General features: G+C 38.7%; 1 protein-coding gene across 10 annotated transcripts in view; it reads right to left on the bottom strand.

Moving 5' to 3' along the window:
- LOC147236387 (neurexin-1a) overlaps positions 1–25,125 on the bottom strand; it is a 242,998-nt gene that overhangs the window by 74,152 nt on the left and 143,721 nt on the right. For all 10 annotated transcript variants that reach the window (XM_086167857.1, XM_086167839.1, XM_086167894.1 and 7 more), the window contains one exon: positions 1,319–1,500. In XM_086167857.1, the coding sequence (XP_086023983.1) occupies positions 1,319–1,500 (182 nt within the window). The remainder of the gene's footprint in view (positions 1–1,318; positions 1,501–25,125) is intronic.

Genomic DNA, 25,125 nt, shown 5'->3' on the forward strand with positions numbered 1-25,125 from the left:
TCATTACTTAAACTGGGATACCTTTTATTCTGACATAAGAAATGCATCAAAGCAGTTCTACACAACTTGCATTATGTAAAAACATAAATCTTTGTATTCTTATCTAATTCTGTTCTATATCTTACTGTCAGATACTGTGTGTGTGTGTGTGTTTGTGTGTGTGTGTGAAGTTGAGTGTGGCATAATACGTAATAAAGTAAATAAATAATGTTGTCCTTCATTTCTAACACTTCTGAGACTTCACTGCAAAAGCTTTAAAGTGGTCATCACAGAATTGTATTTTACTTCTTTTGTTTAGGCATTTGCTTTTTAAATAACATTTCCTCGTAAAAACCTCTTTAATGTGAATTACTGCCCATTTGTTCTTTTCTGTAAACTTCCATTTCCTCACACTACAATTTTGCAAAGAAATAAAACATCCACAAAGCTTCAGATTCATGTGCAAAAATAAATAGAAAATACATATCATTCAGAGTAACTGCTGATGCAAGAAGAAATGAAATTCTCATAACCCACTGCCCCTGCTGTAAGAACATGCCTTATCACCATTTTTTCCTTGTAAGATGTCAATGGAATGTTACACATTTCATAAACATCGCAAATGCATGTGGTTTCATCATTCTCTGCCTTATTTCAGCATATTAGAATCACCTCTCCTCCCATAGCTGTCAGTGCAGTTCTAACCTCTGGCATTAGTATTCAGGTTTAGTATACAGTGAACCTCAGTGTTTTTCTTAATGTGTTTATAACAAATTGACTCATGGTTTATTAAAGGTTGCTAGTGCGCTATGTGTTCAAATTGCAATGCAAGGTAAATATCACAATGTACATTGATTAAAATCATTAACTTGCTCCTGACTACTACTAAGTATGCAGCTTACAAAAGTCTTACCTAGGAAATAATTAAACAAAACTGCATTAATTTGTAAAAAAAAAAAAAAAAACATTGCAAACTGGTCCTTGCCAATGGATGGGGTCTTAATACAGGAGCACCATTTGTATTATTTAATAGTTAATATGACTTCCTTCAGTCACACCACTTGTTAGGCTTGTGCAACATTGTAGTGCATATTTTGCATTATTTCAGCACAATGTGTTAGACATCTGAAGGAAACACTGATTATAATGGTGTAGTTGCATGTCTGAATGAGCACATCTGCCCCTCCAAGGCCATGCTCTGATTTACAGACGTCACTTGATGAATCATACTTGTAGTCATACCTGTTTAATGAATTTCATATTTGCAAATTTACTTCAACTTGAATACATTCAAAACATGTGACAAACAAATTTCAAGATTAGCAAGTTTTTGACTTACAATGTGGAGCTTCAAGAAGTCTCCAAGACCGGAGGAGCTATCCACCCTCACCAGGACCGCATCCTTCAGATGTGTACTGAAGCCAATGGCTAGTCTGTCTGCTCTTGTGCTGGGACGGTCGTTTGGCGGCCAAGTGTATGTAATCAGTCCACCATCTCGCCCGAATATGTATGTTGTTCCTGCTATAGAGAGAAATGACCAAAAACAAAGATTAAAGAAGTTAAAAGTGTATTCTATCACGTCAAAATAAAAAAACAAAAGGCTTTTTAGTGTCCTTTTGGTAACTGGTAAAACCATATAGCCAGATTCATGCAACCTAAAAGTAGGTACTGGAGCTATCCTCCCCTGCAGTTTCTCAATTTTACTGTTACTGCCTGTATTAACACTACAGGCCAGAGATGCACATGAGAGCTAATTAATATACAGTCAAGTCCCTCATCCCCAAGTAACTGGCATGCCAAATGGACCTCTCTAAATCTCCCATTTTTTCATAAGGAGTTTCAAAGGCTGACATAATAGACAGCATTATTGACTGAGTTGTCCAATTATGCGACCATTGTGACCTCTGGCAATGCTCTTCCTTCTTCTTGCCTGACTTTAGCAGTATAATAAAATGACCTGGTTGATGGAAGAGCCCTAGCAATTAATCACCCAGCAAGGAAGAACCCCCTGACATTATGCCAGGGACTGGACAAAGTCATATTTGGAAAAACATCCCTCTGAACTAATGAGAGAATTTAAATGTAAATTTTGAGACTAGGACCATGCATGAATAAGGATCACAATTTTTTAATAATAGTCACAATCGAAGATTAATAATTTCAAAGCTGTCTCAATCAAACATGGGACTATTTATTTTCTTTGAAAATTACATAATGGATGTATTTGTCTCTGCGTTTTTTATGGCTTGACAAGAAAAGTATGGCTGTAGGAGACTATATTTCAGTGAGCGCAATTGTGAGCAAATGAGTGCACTTGCATGCATGAATGTCTGAAAGGAGGAGAAACAGAGCAAAGAGTAACAAGCGTAATGTGTTAATATTCATGCAGCCAGGAAGTTAACAGGCTTAACAATAGATTATCAATCATTCTGACTGTATTTCCAATATTTTGTTGTAAAGCAGTTCATGAAAACATAAAACCACTGATAAATCCTACATATATTCAAATATTTCTGTTGTTTCTCATCCCTCTGGCTATTATTCACAATGCAGTGATTTGACTGTGCCACTATTGTTAAGACCCTGTTCCGATTCCATTTGGTCATTTCAGTCAATACACATCGTCAACCATTCCCAAAAACAGAAAGCATAATTAATTAACACTAATGTGATAAAAAAATTATGTCAGGGCAGACAACTCTAAGGCTGAATTTATTGTTTTCATAAAGCATAATCCACATTTGTAAAATACAATGAAAAAACACTGTTAGCATACTTGTTCTTATGATGCATCAGGCGTTATGAAGCTTGATGACTTCTACAAAAGAAAATAAATAATGTGTATTATATTTGTAAGGCAGGCATCATTACTTTTTCATGAAGTCTGGAGGCTACCATTGAACAAGTCTTGTTCCATTTATGCATATCAAATGTTGGCTTCTTCACAGAGCAATCTCCAATTCATGTTGCTCGTGCTGGACCGTTGTCACTATCTTTATGTTTCCCCTCAAGCCACCAAACATGGCTGTATGCTCCATCTTATTATAATTAAGCTCTTTTAAACCATGTCAGTGTTGGAACTCTCAGGGCCCTTAAGCATCCACTTTCCTCTCAGCCCATTCATATGATTTGACTCCCACTTTGCCCCACTGACAGCTTATTTAGTGTTGGTGACCTCCAAAAACACTGTACTATGGACATTTTTCATTTCAGTATTCTTGTGTGTAGATGCTGCTCTTGATACCCTTAAGCCAAAATAATAAACAAGCAAAATACTCAAGGGAAGTCACAAAAGGTCAACACAAATAATCTTTGATACTGTGCATTATATACATTGCTCAAAACAGAGACAGGTGGATAACAGTTTTCCAATATCATCTAAAGCTGTCCGAAATCTGTATCTGCATGTAAGTCTAGTCGGAAAGTCCTTGAGGGACTGTTTAACATTAAGATACATGGAGAAATGGTTAATGCACACCTACACAGTTGTTCAGTGCCATGAAATTTGCAGACACATAGCTGTATAACTCCAGTGGTGGGAGTAATTATGCAGTTACTCCATATTTGTTATCTGTGCTTTCTCCTGGGATACCAGAACCTGTGCATTTTACTCATTAAGTATATTAGTATCCCAGAAATGCCCAGCTGCTTGTCGTCTCTTTAATTTAACAAGGGTTTCAGTTCATTCTGAACTTAACCACTACCTAATCAAAAGTAAATATAAGATATATATACGTGTGTGTGTGTATGCGTGTATGTGTATAAAGAAAAAGATGCAATGAGGGAAGTTTGATATTTAAGTTATCAGAAACTGATGCTGAGTAGACCAAGCGACTGAATTCAAATGAGTTATTCCCTCTTTTTTTTATGCAAGGTTCCCCCATTAGATGCAAAATTGTATCTCCTACAAAGCATTTTACAGGTAAAAAGCATTGGCATTAAGAGTTTCACACACAGTGTGAGGTTATATGTAACTATTGCATATGTTCAGACCCATGGGATAAAGTTGTCAACCACAGCAATCCAAGTGTAAGGTGTTGAAAGGTTGTGAATTCGCCCTGATGTTGGACAATAGTGAGAGTTTGTTATTCTCTGCTGCATAACTTAACATCAAAGAAGGTAAACATGGAGAGATCAAACACTGTACTTTCATTAAAAATGTAACGTCATCCTGGGGACTCATCAGGATTTGTCAACGGACTTTGTTGGATGCTACACTAGAGGACAGCAAATATTACCTGTGTGTTCAAGCCCACTTGCCACAGCAAGTAGTTAGTGATCTAGAATCTCAGAACTTTATGTCAAATAAACCAGGCAGTGAGATTCAACTTTAAGGTGAGGGTCACAGACTGTCTTTCCTCTGACCTCAATTAGGCCAACATAACAAGCCTCATATTACTACTTCTGCCGAGAAACCGGGGAAGAATCCAATCATAATTACATAGTTGTGATGGAAATATGAAAAGGAGAGATGAAATTATGGATCTGTATTCAGTCAGCAGCTAGCACTTGCATTTCTTTGTATTTGCAGCCCAAGCTTCCCGTAATGAGAGGTGTACAAAAATAGATCATGCAGATAGGGTGTTGAATATAGCTATTTGTGATTATCAATCACTTCAATGACCTAACCCGTTTTTTTGTTGGGAAAACTCTCTTTTTTCACCTTTTCAGGCCTTGGTATAAAATATATAGTGCTGTCTTTAATTTGCAATGTACTGTTTCTAATATATATATATATATATATATATATCTCAACACACCAGGCATAAAAAAGCTTCAGAAGATCTAAATCTCAATTGATAAGTTTGTGTTTCAGGTCATGAAACCATTTAAATATATTATGGAACACATTATTTGGTGTATCTTCGTGACGATTAAAAGAGGCTTAATGATGTATATTGGATTATAATCTCTGTTTCTAGAGAAATCATTACCACGATTTATGAGGACACCATTATCCAATCACATACTATTGATATCTGTAAAGGAGCTACTTGGAATCAATGCTGTTTCAGATTTAGAGCCCCGAGGGAGAACTTTTGTGTTCTATCTATCTTTGTTACTAAATTTTACTTTTAGGAATAATCTACTAGCTGAGAAGACGAGGAGGTAGAGAAAATGGTTCACAAAAAATATTGTTCATACTCATAGATAATAAAATGTCTTTTCATCTTAATGCTGCAGCAATGGTAGGTAAGAATGTGATTTTTTTAAATTATCTATTTATTCAGGACATGGCCTGATATTAATGTACATTATTCCATTAATGTGATTCTTTTAACAATAAAGAATTATTTATTTGATCAACAAAAATACATATAGATTTTTTTTCTCACTACCCTTATAGCCTTTGACAGTGGAAGAAACATAAGCTCTCAGATAATAGCGCAAGGATATTTCATGAGCATGTTTACTTGGATTAATTATTATGGTTATGAAAGGACAGACAGGGCTTGGTTACCAATCTTTGCCAATGAATGTTTATTTGAACCAAGACCTGAGGATAAATATGAAAAAAGTATTACTAATTTTAAATTTATGCCTTCATTGGTTCATTGTTTAGAATGTCAATCTCAAAAAAGAAAAAGCAAAAATCTTTCTAGGAATTCACAGCTTTTTGATCTCTGGAAATGCTATAAAGGTTGCTTTTCCAAATTGGAGAGAGATAATCTTCAGTATTATTCTTTACCCATAATGTTTGATTTTCCTTATTTGAAGAAAAGAACCAGCTTGAATATGTGCAAGTCATACTGTCAGTCAGCTGCCAGTTCAGAGTTGTTTAGCTCTTAAATTAATTAAAAATAACTATTCTGTGGGAATACAGACAGCATGAGTAGATCGACAGAGATTAGTTTCTTTCAGAACAAATTATAATACACCTGATAAATGTATGCATACAACATGGGCTTTTTGTTTTTTGCTTTTTTTCCCTACTGTGATCATTAGTTTTGGCCTGCTCCATATAGAATACTGTTAAAACCAAAGTAATGCTTTCCACCCTTTTGCTAATCATGCTATTTTGTAGCGAAAGCTTGTTGTGGAACAAATCACAAAGCAAATGCAATACACAAATAAAAAATATCTTGTTGTCCAAGACCAATTAAAGAATAATAATAACAACAAAAAAGTAGCAATATTATTTTAATATCAATTAGCCACCATCAGTTATTATGTGCACATAAAATCAAGGTTCATAAATCTGCTTGTTGTTGGGGATATCGTGGTTGAGTTTCACCTACTGTGATAAAGTTACATCTAAGAAAGGAAAACAGACACATTTTAGATCATTGCAAAAGGCAAATGCAGTATTCACCATGTTGAACAATTCAGACTTGGGATCAGAAATACTCGATTAATCCTGGAGAAAATTAAGTGGTCTCAATTGCTTCATACAGTGAAGAAATCAAAATAAATATTATCAGACAGAACAGAAATAAATAAATAATGTAATGAAAAAAACAAATACAACATATTCGATATATATAACAGTATTAAGGTTGTGTGGAGCATGACTCAGTGTTATTCCATGACCAAATTAAACAGTCTGATCACGACAGAGAAGAATCACTTCCTATGACTTTTGATAGTGCACCTTGGTGGACTCAATCTATTGCTGAAACCGCTCCTGTTCTTGGTCATCATGTCATGGAATGGATGAAAGTATTATTGAGTATTGCCCTCTTCTTGGACAACATTCTTCTTCCAGACACCATTGTCAGAAAGTCCAGTTCGTACCCCATATCCTTGCGGGCCTTTTTGACTGGTTTATTAAGTCTTTCGGTGACAGTCACCTTCAGGTTGCTGCCTCAGCATGCAACAACTTAAGAAATGGCGCTGGTCATGACAGCCTCATAAAACACCCTCAGCATTGTCCTGGTGATGTTGAAGGACCTCAGCTGCTTCAGGAAGTATAGACAGTTCTGGCCTCTCTTGTAAACTGTGTTTGATTTTTTGTCCTGTTCAGTTTATTGTCAATGTGGACTCGCAGGTCTGTGTAGTCCTCCACTGCATCCACATCAACCCCATGGATGGAAACAGGGAGCATTCTATGCTTTGTAAAGAACTGATTTTTTTTATATCAGTGGCTATTCATTTCTTCCAGTGGCCAGGAAATTCTAGCCCCATTGAAGTCCTGATGGGGGCCCTAACTTTGCTCTGATCCTACATAGGTCTAGGCACTCAGTCATTGATTTTCTTGTAATCAATTCAGACAGTGCACAGGATAGTGCTTCTGGTCTTCCAGCCTTGGGTGATTGCCCTGATGACTAGTAGCTGATGTTTGGGTTTTCTGGTATTATTCCAATGCCTTTCTGTGCCCAACTCATATAGTAATCCAGGTGCCTACTCATCTGTGTTGAATGATGCCTGACATGAGCTTCTGTTGGTCTTTCATGATGGCCAACTTTATGGCCTTAGGTTAGCCACTCTGGAAAGGTTGGACGTCTTCACAGCCAGTTCATCTGTGCAACCAGTCATTCCAAGAATGTGGTTAGATTCTTGAGCCAGTAGGTGTGGATCATGTCTGGACCTGGTCGTCTCAAGCTTTTTATTATAGTCCCGCTTTCGCTAAAGTAGTAATTTATAATGGTTCCTCTTCCGGGCGGCTACTGTGGTATGCTTTCACTTTGAGCAGCCACAGGGTATTGGTGTAATATGATCTCAGTTTCAGCCTTAGGTGAGTCTATCTAAATCAGAGGAGAAACTTTATTTGTCCCTGAGGAGCAATTGGAGGGCACATGGGGTAGCAAACCATCCTAGAGCAGATCCATCCATCCATTGTCTATCACTTATCTTACTCAGGGTTGTGGGGGATTACTGGAGCCTATCCCTGCTGCCATCAGGCAAGAGGTGGGTGAGATGGACTGGTTGCTAGTAAATCACAGGGCCATATCACTCCCGTATCACACAACCATTCACTCACTCATTCACAATTTCTCCCAATTTTTTCCAATTAACCTGCTTCATGTTTTTGGACTGTAGGAGGAAACTGGAGAACCTAGAGGAATTCCATGCATACACAGGGAAGAACATGCAAACACCACACAGAAAAGTCCCCTGTTGGAATTGAACCAGAGTCTAACGGTCTGTGAGGCTGAAGCACTACCCACGGTGCTACCTAGAGCAGATTCAACATCTCTAAATATATTAAATAAAAATATTAAATAAAGGTAAAAAAATATATTAAGGTACAAATAAGGTAAAAATAGAAATGAAAATAAAGTGAACAAACTTCAACATCTGTAACTAAACTATACAACTGTGTTAATGACTGTACATCAATCAATAACAGTACATTTGAAGAGAAGCTCTACATTTGTGTGATGCGTGCTGCATTTATACAATAAATATAACACCAGCAGAACTGAACTTAGGGGGGTTTCCAAAGCTGCTGGGAGATGAGTTGGACAACTTTGGAGATACATAGTGGGGTAAAAAAGTATTTGGTCAGCCACCAATTGTGCTTAAAAGGATGAGAAAGGCCAGTAATTCTTAAAAGGATGAGAAAGGCCAGTAATTTCGATCATAGGTACACTTCAACTATGAGAGACATGATACAAAAAAAAAAATCCAGAAAATCACATTATCTGATTTTTAAAGAAATAATTTGCAAAATGATGGTTGAAATAAGTATTTGGTCACCTACAAACAAGCAAGATTTCTGGCTCTCACAGACCTGTAACTTCTTTTGTACCAGATGCCTGAGTCCTCCACACATTACCTGCATTGATTTTAGAGGCATTGATTATCAGAATAAAAGACACCTGTCTACAAACTCAAACAGTCACATTCCAAACTCCACTATAGCCAAGACCAAAGAGCTGTCAAAGGACACCAGAAACAAAACTGTAGACCTGCACCAGCCTAGGAAGACTGAATCTGCAATCTGTAAGCCACTTGGTGTGAAGAAATCAACTGTGAGAGCAATTATTAGAAAATTGAAGACATACAAGACCACTGATAATCTGCCTCGATCTGGGGCTCCATGCAAAATCTCAACCAGTGGGGTCAAAATGATCACAAGAACGGTGAGCAAAAATCACAGAACCACATAGGAGGACCTAGTGAATGACCTGCAGAGAGCTAAGACCCAAGTAACAAAGGCTAACATCAGTAACACACTACGCTGCCAGGGACTCAAATCCTGAAGTGCCAGACATGTCCCCCTGCTTAAGATAGTACATGTCCTCTTCATGGTCTCCTCTTTCATGAATAGATCTCCTGATCATTCTGTCTGCTGTTGTTCACCTTATAGCCTAGGGTCCATAGGACTGTTATGCCTGCATAGATCAGCTGATCAGTCTCTCTGATAGTTTCTGTTGCGATAGTTTGTGCCATGTTCATGTCCTTTTAGTAGAGATTCATATGTTACACTGTCTCTCAGCCTTTGGAAGTAGCTGTGTTCCCCTTGGATTCTAAAATATGTTCTCTTACGACAGTGGCCCTAGTGTTCATGGCCTCTTTGCGTCTCGGTACCCAATACCGTTGTTCTGGGATGGAGATGACATCCCCTTACCGACCTGGCACAGTCATCCTGGCTCCCCCTTGTAGCATCTTAGTACCATGGATGAAGCATGTTGTACCTCATCAAATCAATTATTGATTATCGGATAATAGTACACTGGGTAATGAGTGGTCTCGCCATCATCTCATATGTGGGGTTTCAAAGCATCAATGTTTCCAAAACCCTTTTAATGTACCCCCTTTTGTTGGGAGAAGAATTTGGGCAGTGACTTATTTTCTGCCCTGCTATGTGTTTGGTGTGTTCCGGTTGTATGACTATCTCTTTCGGTTATACTTATCCTGAGGTATATTCTGGCAATCACAACTGAAGAGAAGAAATGCCTATTATCACATACAGTAATACATAGAGCACAACATAAGCAAAATTTGACCACTGCATTTAATCCATCATGAGCAGAAGCGCCAAGGAACAGTGCCAGAGGAGCAGTTAGGAATTCAGTGTCTTGCTCAGAGAACACTTTGACACTAGGAGAAGCTGGGAATTGAACCAGGAATGGTCAGTTCCAAAGACAGTTGCTCTTTGCAGTGTAAAGGGTCTTGCCAGGAACCACTTGCATTTTATGTATTGAGCATGATTTGACCCCCAACTGTTCCAAGATCAGGGAAAGAAAAATATTGTGTGCTGTATAAGAATACTCTGCATATGACCACCATAATTGATCTAGTTTATCCTAACCCAAACTGAATATTTGGTAGAGGCAAAAATATAGGTTCCTCTTGATTGCCTCTCAGTATTGTTGTTTGGCTACGTATACGGAAGTAATTATATACCGAAAAGAGTAGTTAATCTAAAAACATGAGCTAAGAGAAATTTAGTCCTTTTCTTTTCAGATTGCAGTTAAAACCTTGTCTGTGTTTTTGTGTCACTTTTAGTACAAATGAAGAATTTCGGTCTGAAAATGGAAAATCAAGGTATCCAGGATTTAGACAGATCCCTGTGGCACCCCTCCTTTCCCCAACAAATCTCTATGTCTGTATCTTTTCATTATTCCATTGCAGTATTGTGAAACCCGTTCAGCAATTTAAACCATGCTCACAATCTTTTCTTCTGAAAATAGCCATTCTCTAGTTTCAGTGGTGTGTGAACAGCCCTTTGGGAGACTAAAAAGATTGTTGGCTTGTATTAATCCTTACTCACCACAAACAGCTGCCTCCCTCATAATGAGATAGAGAAGACAGAAAGTAGTAATGAAAAATGCTATAATCACAGATTGAAACAATGTCTGAAAAATAATTGCAAGAACCATACATGGGAAATGACTACAAACATAAACAACTAGCTAAAACCTGAAGTTGCAGACTCCTTAGATCAAAATATAGAATAGCCATTACATTGTAGGTATTTCGTGGTTATCCATTTCTACTGCAGCACATATAGACAGACAAGTATGTCTATATGTGCTCATTTGTGTGCTTCCTCTCCTGTTTTTAGCAGTAAATCCTGCCCTTACATCTTTTCAGAATGCATGAACTGAGGTTTATTTTCGGGCAACAGGAAATGGTGAAGGCAGCAGGTCTAAATCAACTTAAGGTGCAGATAGTCTGCTTACTTTGTGTTGGCTAAATAAGTCCGGCCCTACTGGCATATATACAGCACTGTCAATATAAACTTTTGCACAGAGACTTACAGTAATCCTCATTACTGTTCAGTGGGGTGTTAATTTGTAACTGTTGCCTGAAAGTGAGGAATACTTTTCTACAGTGCATTTTATTTTAATTTCTACACTGTGAAACACTTATGTTCAGTCAGAACAAATACACGCTTCATTTATAACAACTACTGTCACTATTTTCATACATTTTAACTGTTGCAAATGACAGCAAAAAAGGCAGATCTGATTTCAAAAAGCTCATACAAAAGACGAGGACTTTGAAGTCACCCTGGGGCCTTGAGCAAGGCTTGTCAAATATTCTAATTAGACTATTTCCACAGTGTTGTTTTGACCTATGAGCCTTAAGCTCTCTCTAATGAAGGCACTCCCAGAGAAATATTCTTGAGTAGGGCAGCAGCCAGTGTCCAACCTGCCACAAGCTGCAAAGGATTAATCCACTGTTTCCCTCCCTCTCTCCCACTATCCCTTGTTTTACTAATTCAATGTAATTCAATTAAATGGATACTAAAAGCGGAGCATTTCTTCTTGGTTCTATGATAGGTCATCTGTCCAAGAGAGTATATGCCAGCTCCAAATTTACAAGGGCAATAGAGACAATAAACAGTAAAGCGAGAAAAACACAGGGACTTACAGGTAAGTGAGACCTCAAGATAAATGTTGTGTGAAATGAGCACATCAAAGAGAAATGAGGGAAGAAAACAGAGGGATGCATGATTGTAACAGAGGGCGGCAGTTAGGGGAAAGTGGGGAAGGAAATTTGCTCATGTGTGTTCAAAATGTATCGAATTCCTCACTGCAATTTTCTGCTTGTATTGAGTCTTTCTTCCCCTAATAGTGTACTAATTAGACGGAGCATCGAAATTTACTTCCTTAATTTGCCTAATTAGACAACTATGGCTTAATTCTAGCTTTGGAATAATACTGGAGTCAGTTTTGCATTTAGATTAACACAAAAAACCAATAACTATATATATACTGTATATATATATATATATGTGTGTGTGTGTGTGTTTGTGTGTGTATGTGTGATTATCCTACTGTGAGAGAGACTGGCTGCACAAAAACACCAGTTTCTATCACCATCAAATATATATAAGGTTTAAACAGGTAATAAAAACAGGTACAAATCTTAAATTGAACAGATAATGATTTGCATTCGACTGTGTGAGTGAGAAATCTCACTCTGAATCATTCTACTACAGTACTTTACTGAGCTTGTCCTCAAACTGCATTGTAGAGATAAGCGTCACCTCATCATAACAGGGCCTCAGGGTAGCTATGCTGACCAGCTTTGCTTTCGGGGCAGGGAACCATCAATTCATGGTTGAGGTAAAGTTCTGCCCCTTGGGCTGGTAACATTATGCCATGAATGTTCAGTCAACCAGTGTCACTCACACCCTTCTACCCACTCTGCAGCAATGCCCACTTCCCCTAAGCCCTCAGTGATACATGAGCCTTTGCCTTGTGGAGCAGAAAGGTCTACCCAGGCAGAGCTGACAAGACCCAGTGTCTTAATGGAGCAATACACCAAACGGGCCCTTTGTTAGCCTGACCGGCTGCATATCTGCCATCCCAGCCAACAGTCTTGGCTCTGTTAGAGGTGCCCCACAGTATCGACAGCTTCTAATTTACTCTCTCATCATCACTTGCCTCGTTTGCTACTCAGACACAATGCTCCCTTTCTCTCCGTCCAGGCCCTTTCTCTCTGTCCAAGCCAGCCTGTTTGCTTGCCAGCAATTTGTGGATTAGATTTTTCAGAATCCTCTGTTTAATTTGCGTTCTAGTGAACACACATATCAAAGTAACACTTCGAGAAAATCAAGCATGAGTGGATTATCAGCATTCTCATTCCAAGTAAAAGACTGTCTGACTTTGTGCCAGGAGACATCAGTGTCATCATTATTCAGTTTCTATCTGTCTGTGTGCTAGCATGAAGCAAACATCACAGACTCCAAATGGTCTCTAGAAGCTGTCATCCTCTCTATTTGGGAACCAACAGATGTGGAGTATGACTGCAGTTCTAATGGCTGAAAAGACAAGTGTGTGTGTGTATGTGTGTGTGTGTGTGTGTGTGTGTGTGTGTGTGTGTGTGTGTGTGTGTGTGGTTTGGGGTTGGGGGGGTAATTTTGCAGTGGAAGCAAGGCAGAAAACCATGCCCAAGGCCAGAGCTCAGAGCTGAAACAAGACACAATATTGGCTGCCGATCAACACATGGAGCTCAACCTGCACTCACAAAAGAGCTGGTTTAGAAGCAGACATATTCAATTTGACTAAATATATATATATATTTGTATAAATCTATGCAAACGTTTGTGCTACAAGAAGATTTTTTGATTGCTTTAAATATATATACGAATATAATTTGTAGAGCCTATTGTGGGGAATCAGTGTTTAGCTTGAGGCAATGTACATGTGCAGAAGGTAGCAGAAGGAGTGAAATTAACGCTACTAAAACCTGAAGCCTTTCTGAAACATTTATTTAGGTATAATCAAATCAAGGCTTTTACAGGCTCTTTTTACAATGTTTTAGCATAACATTGAGAAATTTTTGATCAAACAAGAAGACTCAATCACATTACATAAAAAAAAAAAAAAAGGTCATTAATGCATGTTGAATGTTTTTGGTGATATTGAAATAACCATCCTGTACCTAACACTGAGGTACCTAAGTCCCTTCATTTTTGAAATGTTTATCTTGGGAAGCAGACAGGTAGCATAATTCAAATTAAAATGCATTAGCAGACTGTTTTTTCATTTTCAGAATGTTTTTCATTTTCAGCATATTTGACTCATTACTAAATGAGTAATAAGTAATCCAAACTGCATTTTGATTTTCTTCTTCCACACTACTTATTCTGTGACATAATCCACCCCCTGCCACACCCCCTACCAGTAGTCCACAGGACTACAGGTAGGGGGTGTGGTTTAAGCCGGGGAATGCCCCTATGGAAGTTCATAGTTTGTTGTTGTTGGTGCTTGCTAAAGTACTGAGTAATGGGATTCGAGGAAGGATAGCGTAGCTGAGCACCAGAGTAACAGCATATTTAGACTCCTAACTCAGATGAGTAACAAGTAATCCAAACTTTATTTCTATTTTCTTCTTGAGGTCACACTATATGACACAATTAAAATAGAAATGGAAAGAACACAGCATTCTCATTTTCATAACCTGTCACACAAAATTTCAAAATTCAACTTGGATTCACAATCCCAAATGGTGCAGGAGAGTGACGTCAGAGATTGATCTATGTGGCTTGTTCGGGCACTTCAATATGGAAATCACTAAGCTGTTTACCTGCTAGCTGATTACTTATTCTTGTTAGCATGACCTGCCTTCCCTTCTAATTTGTGAAACGGATGCCAGTGACAGACCTGAGCAGATTATAGAGGGCTTGGCTGAATACTCTGCTCTGACAGACACTGTTATCAATGACATTGCCCAAGCTAGCCTCTCCTCAATGCTTCAACAACTCGATGCGGTGGTGACTGGAAGGGGACGTCATGCCATCAGCTTTGCTATCGATGTGATCTAAACATGAGAGTGTAGCTAGACAGCATAGGATAGTGGTTTGTCGGGTGACTCTAGTGACAAGGAAGATCAAGAGGACAAAGGCAGGGCAGAGCACAAAGTGGTAGAAGCTGTGGTGTATGGTTTTCAGGGACGAAGGCTCTAGGTGGTCAGGTAGAGCTTCCAGATGACTGGACAACTACAGCTAATGTTATCTGGGAGACAGGTAGGAGACTACTTGGTGTATCATCTGGAAGGAGAGTACCATGAGGAGACTGAAGAGAACAGGCAGGAACACAGAGAGATACAGTGTAAGGTAAAAAAAAAGGTAGCAAAGGCAAAAAAAAGGGCGAATGATGACGTGTATGCTCAGTCGGGCAGCAAGGACGGAGAGAATGATCTATACAGGTTGGTAAAACAGGGGGATAGAAATGGAAAGGATGTACAGCAGGTCTGGCTGATTAAGGCTACAGAGGGAAATGTACTGACAGACACTAGAGGAGTTATGGTAAGATGGAAAGAGTACTTTGAAGACCTGGTGAATGAAGAAAATGGAGGAGAGGAAGGGGTAGAAGAGGTGACTATTACAGACCACAGAGTAGCAGAGATTAGAAAAAGTGTAGTGAGGAAGGCATTGAAGAGGATGAAGAGTAGAAAGGCAGTTGGTCCTGATGATATACCTGTGGAGGTATGGAAATGTCTGGGAGAGGCAGCGGTATGGTTTCATACTAGATTATTAAACAGAATCTTAGAGAATTAGAAGATGTCTGAGGAATGGAGAAAATGTGTGATGGTGCCCATTTTTAAGAATAAGGGGGATTTCCAGAATTGTGGTAACTATAGAGGTATAAAGCTGATTAGCCATACAATAAAGTTATGGGAAAGAGTGGTGGAAACTAGACTGAGAGAAGAAGTCAGAATTTGTGAACAGCAGTATGGGTTAATATCTAAGAAGAGTACTACAGATGAAGTATTAGCTTTGAGAATGCTGATAGAGAAGTACAGAGAAGGCCAGAGGGAGCTGAGCCCCTTCTTCTTTGCAGTGGTGAAGGAGAGGCTGACAGATGAGGTTAGACAGGAATCTCCATGGACCATGATGTTTGCAGATGACATTGCAATTTGTATTGAGAGCAGAGAACAGGTTGAGGAAAATCTAGAAGTGAAGGTATGCTCTGGAAAGGAGAGGAATGAAGGTTAGTTGCAGCAAGATAGAGTATATGTGTGTGAATGAGAGGAACATGGGCTGAATGCTAGAGGCTAGAGGGACTGGAGATCAAGAAGTTGGAGGATTTCAGGTACTTGGGGTTAACGGTCCAGAGAAACGGAGAGTGTGGAAAAGAGGTGAAGAGACGGATTCTAGCAGGTTGGAATAGGTGGAGAAAAGTGTCAGGGGTACTATGCAATATAAGACTATCAGCCAGAAAGAAAGGAAACGTGTACTAGACAGTGGTGAGAACAGCAATGATGTATGGCTTAGAAACAGTTACAATGATGAAAAGACAGAGGGCAGAACTGGAGGTTGCAGGGATGAAGATGCTAAGGTTCTCTTTGAATTGAGAGGAACAGCACATGTTCGATGCTTTGGAGAGAAGGTCAGAGAAGCCAGACTGAGATGGTTCGGTCATGAACAGAGGAAGGATAGTTAATATATTGGTAGACAGATGTTGGAATTGGAGGTGCCAGGGAGGAATTCTTGTGTAAGACCAAAGAGATGATTTATGGACGTAGTGAGAGAGGATATGAAGGTAGTTGGTGTGAGAGAGGAGGATACAGATAATAGGGTTAGAGGGAGAAGGTTGATTTGCTGTGGCGAGCCATGAAGGGAAAAGCCAAAAGGAGAAGGAGCAGAAGAAGACTTTGCTTTTTAATTCTGATGAAGTCACAGAATGAGCAGTCTGGAAGACGAAAATGGAAATGCAGTTTGGATTTCGTATTACTCATTTTATTTATGAGTCAAAATATGCTGCCACCCTCTGGAAATGAAAAAAAAAAAAATGCTAATGCATTTTAATTTGAATGATGATACCTATTTGCTTTCATAGAGATCTTGTGGAAATTTTACAATGAAATCATTGTGGAACAGATCAAGAAAATAGGAACAACAGAAATACATGAATGATTTCAAAGACTGAGTATTTTTCACCTAGAATGTGTTTTGTGCACTTATGTATTAAGGTATATAAGAGGATGTTTTGTTGTGCAGCACAACTTCTGTCTTTTCAGATTATACACAGCATAATGCACTGCCTCCCTGTCACCATCAGGAAAGGATACCATAGGGAAGCTGTGCTTTCCTCTCTCTCATCTCAACTGATGGCACAAATCTGTCAACATGTAAATATATATCAGTGAAAATGAAGGCATGTCCGTGGGAATGCATTGTATCGCTACACTATCTTTTAAAATATATGCTAATATTAGCTTGCACTTAGGCAGTAGTCGGCTTGTTTTTATCAGCCCTTGCCAGCAGTCCTGAGGGTCTGAAAGATGGAAGGAGCAATGAGGAAGCTGAAATCCCACACAATCCTATTAAAGTGGATTAGGGAGCAGCTTTCTTTCTGTTACCACTCAGTTGCAGGTGAGCAATTGTAAACTGCAAAAAATAATGGTTGGCTGACACTGTGGCTTCTTATTGTTACAGAGAGGGCAATCATTTTTAAACGTAGTTGCTTTTTTGTCTTTTTTTTTTTTATTGGAGCCATTATTTGAGCCAATATGCATTCTGTTAAACTCAGCCTGCGAGTTGCAAGCAAAAGATAATTATGATGTTGTCTGTCAAACTATACACATATGAATAGAGTTTTTGTGTTGCAAAACAGCCATGTGAAATATAAGAAGAGGGACATCATTGATCAGATGATCAATGATAATCATACATTTTCATCTTCTACAAACCTATCTGCCATAGAAACTCATCCTCTCTGACCTCCATTGCGGTTCAGTTTATCAGGATGTATATTGAGAAAGATATTTTGTTTTCCTCTTTCGACCTTTCCCCAAACCAATAAGTCCATCACAGGGGTGTATCACTATGGTCAAAGAGCCTGTATAATAATAGTTTTATATGGTTTTATACCTTCCCAGTACAAAGATCTTCACAATTCATGGAAACATTATGGTAGATCTTGGATGCAAAGATGACTCGAAATCCTTATAAGCTAACATTTTTTTTCTGCAGGGACCATTTTAATGTCATATTCTCACACATAACTGAGCATCTGTGACATTTCAGAGTTTCTTAAACAAGTTCATACAACGATAGTTAGGCCTACTGCTTCCTAAATTATCTCAATATACAGTCTTTTTAAAGCCTTATAGTTGCCAAGTGTGTTTTAGGTGACTCTGCTCTGTATGGTATCAAGTCTTTGGTCATGGCTCTCTCTGCTTTTGCTGCTTAGTATGGGTGACATAATATAAAGAGATTGGCTTCTGATTCTTAAGTACATTTGTTGAAATGAAAAAAATGAATTGCAAGTTTATATGAAAGGTAGTTCAATAGTGTCCCTATTTTTTTATAGCTTTTATAGTCTGTCAATGATTTGGTGTAATAAGAGTATTGTTTTTTCTTTATTTCTGACTGGACTCATTGTAACTGTGTCTAATGCAGGGTTAATTAACACAGGAATTGCAGTTGTCTCATCAGAAAAGGAAGTTTCTCCCAGCTTAAAATTTGAATCCAAATTATTAATATCTATTTATTTCAATGAAATTCTTTCAGACCTCCCCTGGGTAATAAAAGGACAATTATGGAGACAATTTTAATGATTTGAGGAAAATAACTTAACCACTTGCATCCCTATCACATGTGTCTCATTTCATTTTTGCTTTTGGACATTCAGAGGAGGAACACAACGTTCAGCAGGTCAGATCAAAACTCATTTTCCACCATCTGCAATCAAGAGGTATTTCATTAATATTTTGTTCAATAACTGCTTTTTTTATCTATCCTGTTTGGAAGGCCCTAAATATCACAGTTATATCTTTTTCTTTTACATTGCTAAGGTTTGCTGACCAAACATATACAATTGTCTTTTTCAGACATCGATGAAAGAAATATTTCTCAATGAATCTAATTATTTTTCATTTCTGATAAAATAGTGATTATCATGATAGATAACTATGGCTTTATTGTTACTTTTCAGTAGAAAATGGCATTATCTCTACATATACTGGGCCAATCTATAGAAATTTACAAGGACACAAATTTATATTACTCCTGCAAAACGTCCTCTAAAACAAGAATTGCAAAAGCATAAAAACACAGATAGGAAATCACAAGACCAGTTCTTATGATGACCAACAGTGTATCTTTTGGGTCAGGAGCTCCTAAAATTAATTTAAAACCTCTATATAAATGGTACAGACATCCCCTTGAGTGAAAAGACGAGGGCTGTTTTCTTTCCCTTGCTCTCTGTCTTACAAATTCTCTAAACTGAAACTGGACACATTACTCAGCCGAACCCTCACTGCCCACTGCACGCACAGTCAGGTCTCATTTCTCTTCATGCCAACCAAAGACTGGTCACCACACGGACCACTGGAGGCACAAAGGCCACCCACCCACTTGCTTGGATGGACCCTGTAGACTAATAACTAAGTTAAAGGTGGATTAGACAGCGTTCTCCAGAAGATGTGATGTTCAGAGAGCAAAGGAAAAGACAACTAAGAAGAAAAAGTAAACAAACTAAGTGGCTGCATAGCACAGAATGCTAGTGGGTCAAAAACCTAAAGCACACACTGTTAAGAGGGAGTCTGAGTTGTTGCACATCAGAGTGAGAAGAAAATGAAACAACCACAATCTTCCATCTCTCATTCATGGGTCAATAACTGCCTCTGCTCCCTCTAGAGCAGAGGAACATGTACCAAGATCTTTATCACAGTAGCTATCATCTCCAATGCCTTACAGAGGCAGAGATACTGTCATCCTTACACTATCACCAAATGACATCAGCTCAGAGACATGGGAGTAATTATATTATACAAGCCCACAACATACCGGCAGCGAGGCAACATCAGACACTAAGCACTTGCTCTTCCCTCTCTTTTTTCCTTTATCTCCTGTTTCTTCCCTTTCTCTGTTTTACTCTGTTGTTCTCTGACTTCAACTCTACCCCCCCACAACCCCCAACCAAATTTATTTTATTTATTTCTAAACCTATAGCATGGATAGCGTAGACAACCAGAAATCCATTCAAACATTAGCTCTGAAGACATAGAATGTAGTGACTCAGACTGGTTGCTGAATTTGTTTGAGACAAAATGATTAGCCGCATTTTTGAGAAGAAAACAAACAAACAAAAATGTCGGCAGCAGATGTGTGTTAAGCATGTCTTACAGTCATCATGAAACAGAAGGGTGACATCCCGCAATGAAACATATGGGCTATGATTCAAACAGCCTCCAGCCTACGTCTGTCATCATATAAAGAGCTGAATATTTCATTCAGTAGGCCAAATCACGCTCATCTTTTGATGTCCAGATTCTCATTTCCAAATAAGATTAATTCTATACAGTTAAAAACACCATGGGATTAACATGATAATCTTGTGTTTCCATGCTCAGTTAAAACGGCTTAAAATAAGACGTGATAACGGGTTATCAACATCGAATATAATACCAATCTATAGGAAAGAAGACTATAACCTCTGAGACTTAATGTGTGATGAATGGTATGCCTGCTACTCAGATGATATTGTCTGAACCTTGTTACTGTTGGCCTTAAACAAACAATGCATCACAATCCAACTCAATTTCATACATCCTGACCATGGTAATTTTCTCTTTTATTTCCACATAAATCAATGACAGACACACAAGCTCAACCTAAAGGGAGAAAACATTTTGCTATATACACTAATGCCTACATTATTTGGAAGAAACCTGTATGAATGATGCTCTTATGCTGTGCCAAATATCAGATGGATTGCTCTACCCTTGGGTCGCACAAGTACATTTATTTAATAGCATATGCAGTGAATTAAGTGCATTTTTATGAGAGTGTGAATTTGCATTTAGAACAAAGTGTCAGCAAGTTATTGTTCATTGGAGCTGATCACTTCTGACAATGTTCAATGCACTCTGAGAATAATGGTGAAGTGCAGGTACAGTATTATAAGTACTGCAAATAGGATTAGATTTTAACATTAATTTGGACAGCATCATTAGAATAATGTTAAAATGTGCAGTGTACATTTCATTAATGGAGTGAACAGTAATGTCATGTCAACAACATACCGTATGAAAATTTAAATAATGGCCAAACACCAATGACAAAAGCACTGGGCTTTCTATTAAAAGGATATGTCCTGTGACCAGTTATAATGATGAGCAGCTTGTGTCCCATTTTGTATTGAGACACTTTCCATGTGCTGATCACCCAGCATTTCATCATAGTACAGACAGAGAATTGTATTGCTACCTCTGAGTTCTTCAGTTTAATAACAGAGAAGTAGCCCAAATGTGCCTGAAAGTTGCACCTCAGGATTACGTCAGTGTTACACCAGTCATGTTTGTGTCACATAAACATCTGGGCAGTATGGTGACTAGTGCAAAGCATTTTGGTATCAGAACTGTCAAACTGCCTCAGCTTTAAACATGATCATCACACAGAGCCTGTGATATTTTAACATCAAAAAAAGCAGAAACAAGAAAAGCAAAAATTAAAAAAGAAAAAGGAACCTCTTAAAAAGTTCCTCAACTTAATGATAGCTGTTTTCGATAAACTTGGGGTGAGAGTCATTGGACGTCAAATGACTTTCGTGTGCTTCTTCGTCTTTTAATGCCTAGTATGTCATAAGAGGTCTTGACACTTATGAGAAGAGGCCTCCTCTGCATACATGCTGAGTTGGGGCCAGGAGATCGTTGACGCCCTGCAGAGTTGAAGGGAGACACATCTTTGTGTCTTCCAAACACCCGGGGGCAACATGAAGTGCCACAATGTTCTAATCCTGTCTAATCTGGATGCAATGGAGCATCTGGAGATAGGGATATAGCTAATCTCAGATATGGAGACAGAGGACACTTTGCAGAGACAGAAAAACGGTGATGGATTTAAAGTAGGCTTCCTATATAAAAACCCAAGGGATGGTTATTCTTCCAAATTAATTCTATATAATAAATAGGCTCAAATGGGATAGAAATGATTCAAGAACGGTCAAATTTAAAAGGCAGTGAATAAATGTAAAAAGAAAACATGACATCAAATACTCACTGTGTCCAGCTCTTAAAGATGCAGGTGATCTGTGGATAGCAATAGGCACAATATGGTGACGCTTGTTTCCATGGGAGAGATGAAGTTGATGGAGACTCTCCAGAGTACCTGGCTCTGACCCAGCCACAAAGCCTAGGGCCAGGGCAGTGAACCACAAGGCCAGGTGGGTAAGTGAAGCAGAGTTACGCTTAAAGGGCTCTTCTAGGGGCATCAGGGGAGTAAATTGTGTCCTCCAGCCTCCAAACATCTTCCCTGATTAGCCAAGTGAGGCTTCAGATTCGGGTGGCACTTTATTGGGCTTTATAGCCCATACTTCCCATCTCTCCAAATCTCACCATAGCAGGGATCATGCCAGAGATCCAATAAGACCAAAAAAACGAAACAAAAGCAGGACCACAAACAATTTCGGTTGTTGAAAAAAATGCCTTGTGCTGATCTCTATTGAGTTATAAATCCTTGACAGCATCCATGGATCTGAATAAGTATCATAGATAATGATCCACAGAAAAGAAAAGAAAAAAACATGCACTCAAGAAATGGCGTTAACCTCTCACAGCAGCAGAAAGAAGTAAAAATCCCACCTTGTTTAATTCACTCTTTTTCCTTATTTCTTTAATTCTCTGGTTCTCCTTCTGTTAATCTCTCAAAAATGAGAAATATCTCGTTACAAAAAATGTATACTCCAAAAAAACAAAACAACTGGCCGGGAAAGAAAAAGCCAGTTTGAGAATAGCTCGACATCACCTGCACAAAATGGTTTGCCTCAGCAAAGCAAGAAAGACCGTATGAGTTTCCCTCCTTTTCCTCCCCCTGTGCTCTCAAAAGATGTCCAGAGGAATGGCACCATAGTTAAATCCGGGTCTCTTACATGTATCGGACAGCTGCAGAGACGTATGAGAGACGGTGTGATTGCACCTGTAAGTTGTGCCAAGTACTGAACCCGTTCTCCATCTAGAGGTCTGAGTTGTCAATGAGAGCAGATGGTAGCATCAACAATACCTGAGAGAAAAGCCCTTGGCAGAAAGACACTATCAAACAGTATCGGCAGCACTGTTCCAGAAGATGTGCACGAGAGGACTGGGTGAGAGAGGAGGAGGAGATGCAGGAGGAGGACAGAGGGAGGGGGAGTCTCAACAGCCAGCCAGGAAGCAGGAGGCAGAGTGGCTATGCAAATGGGCACTATTCATATAGCGAATCACTGGAGCCTGAGTGCATTGCAGAGGAAGAGCCTATTTAAGCAGAATAGCAGGAATTGAAGCTATGTCCCCCAGCCATGATTCCTTTCACAACCTCTCGAGTCTCGCTCACTGTCCCTTCATTCACTTTATTTCATTCCACTCATGTGCACAGACATTCGTAAGGAGGAAAATGCGATATGAAAGTGGCTTATGGTAAATTAATTTTTATTCCTGTTGATATTATTGTAGCTAACATACGCATCTTTTATTTCTTTCATTGTCATTCCAAAACAACACACGTGAACACACAAAAACCAAGGCAAGCATCGCATGCAGCACCTCAGCAGGCAGCTGAATGCTATCCATAGTGAGGATACTGGATTTTTCTCTGACTTGCCTCCTAATAAATGACCATCTCTCACAAGGGAGGGGCTGCTAATTTCAGATCAAGTTTGTAGTACAACGTACAAAAATGTAGAAACCATGTGGACGGGTCTTGCTGGTAAACACAATCTTGTTCAGCTGGGATGTGTGCTATATGTTCAAAGTTCAGAGCTGGAGACAACAAGGCACCCCATTTCTGTGCATTTATTGGCCATTCAAGAGATTTCCCTTCAAAAGCCGATGGTCTGAGCTGGAGAGAAAAAAATGTTCTAAGCACTGCTGAGCTGATCTCTAGGATTTACAAGGAATATAGAGGGAGATTGTGCCAAAACTCAGTCAACTTAGCAAGAATGACAAGGGAGATAATGTGCACTTTTTCATATTGTAATTCACAATCCAAAGAAATAGTAATGATAATGATAACAATATTAATAATAATACCAAAAACTACTAGAATAATAGTGAAAGACCATTTGTATTTCATCATAAGGGGGATGAGATATAATATATTGTCTAGTTGAATTTCCATGCTGCCAAAAAAGGGACTAAAGCAGAAAAAATGCTATACAAAGTTAATTGTTTTGTTTTGTCAGTCGAGAAGCCAAATGACTTACTGGGCAGCCACCACGTGCATCATGCACCATGAAGCAATGCAATGGAGCAGGGAATGCTCCTGCTTGATGTGATTATACTTTTCGATGTGGGGCAATCTTCATAATTATACCTAATAAGGAAATATATCATCGGTCCATGCACAGGACAACATCCCTTGCCACATCCTTAACATCAAAGTTCTACCTAAATTACATCTCAAATTGCAAACCTCAGTCATGTGATAAGTATATGTTATGATAATAATATTTCTAGACCCCACTCTCTATTCAGTTTTTTAAGCAGCTTTAAAATTAAAACAGCTGTGAGTTTATTTGTCAGGTATATTAGTTACTCATTAGTCCATTTGTGCCCTCTAGTGGTGAAACTATAAAGTTCAAGGTTTTTAACAAAACTAAGTTCCTTGCTAGTAATACACATTTGACACTATCAACTGCAATTTACTTCTCTTCAACAGAGAAAAAAATATCTCCTATACATGTGACCCCTTGAGAACAGTATCCCATTTAAAATAATTCTTAGTGAGGAGACAGTAATTCTTTTTTTTGAACAGAGAGAAAAAAAGGTCTTGGGTAAATGGAGCTAAGGCACAAAAGGGCATCAATGAAGAATTATCATTGCTAGATGATGTAAAAGTCTTGTGCATAAGGAAAAGGATGTAATATACGAAAGTACCATGTTTTACCCACCTTAGGCTCAATCAACAGTGCACTGAGTGGATGAGATGTGTCTGGAATTGAGGAGGAATAGTAGGGTGAGATGTGTGTTCCAAGAATACCTGACCGGTCGGAAACAAAGACAAAAGACTCCAAGGACCATCAGGCAACATCTTGCCACTGAAAGAAAAAGTGCTCATGTGCAATACAGCTAATCACTTTACATATCTAAAACATATCTAATGAATTAACAAAATAACAGGTGTGCAGAAAGGTTAATGGTATAATCACAGCGACACAATATTCCAAGTATTGTAGCTTGGTGTTTTATAAGTTAATTCCTATTTAAAGCAGATGAGGCAAGCAGGCTAAGTCATGCATGAATCAGGTATACTAGTTGTGTACTGTAGCGGCACATCTGTGTCATCGAAAACAGCACGTGTGTCTGAAAACAACAGCATCT

The sequence above is a fragment of the Fistularia commersonii genome, chromosome 2 (genome assembly GCF_037954325.1).
Source record: "Fistularia commersonii isolate RoL2024-O1a breed Wild chromosome 2, RoL_Fcom_v1.0, whole genome shotgun sequence".
In the NCBI taxonomy this organism is placed as follows: domain Eukaryota; kingdom Metazoa; phylum Chordata; class Actinopteri; order Syngnathiformes; family Fistulariidae; genus Fistularia; species Fistularia commersonii.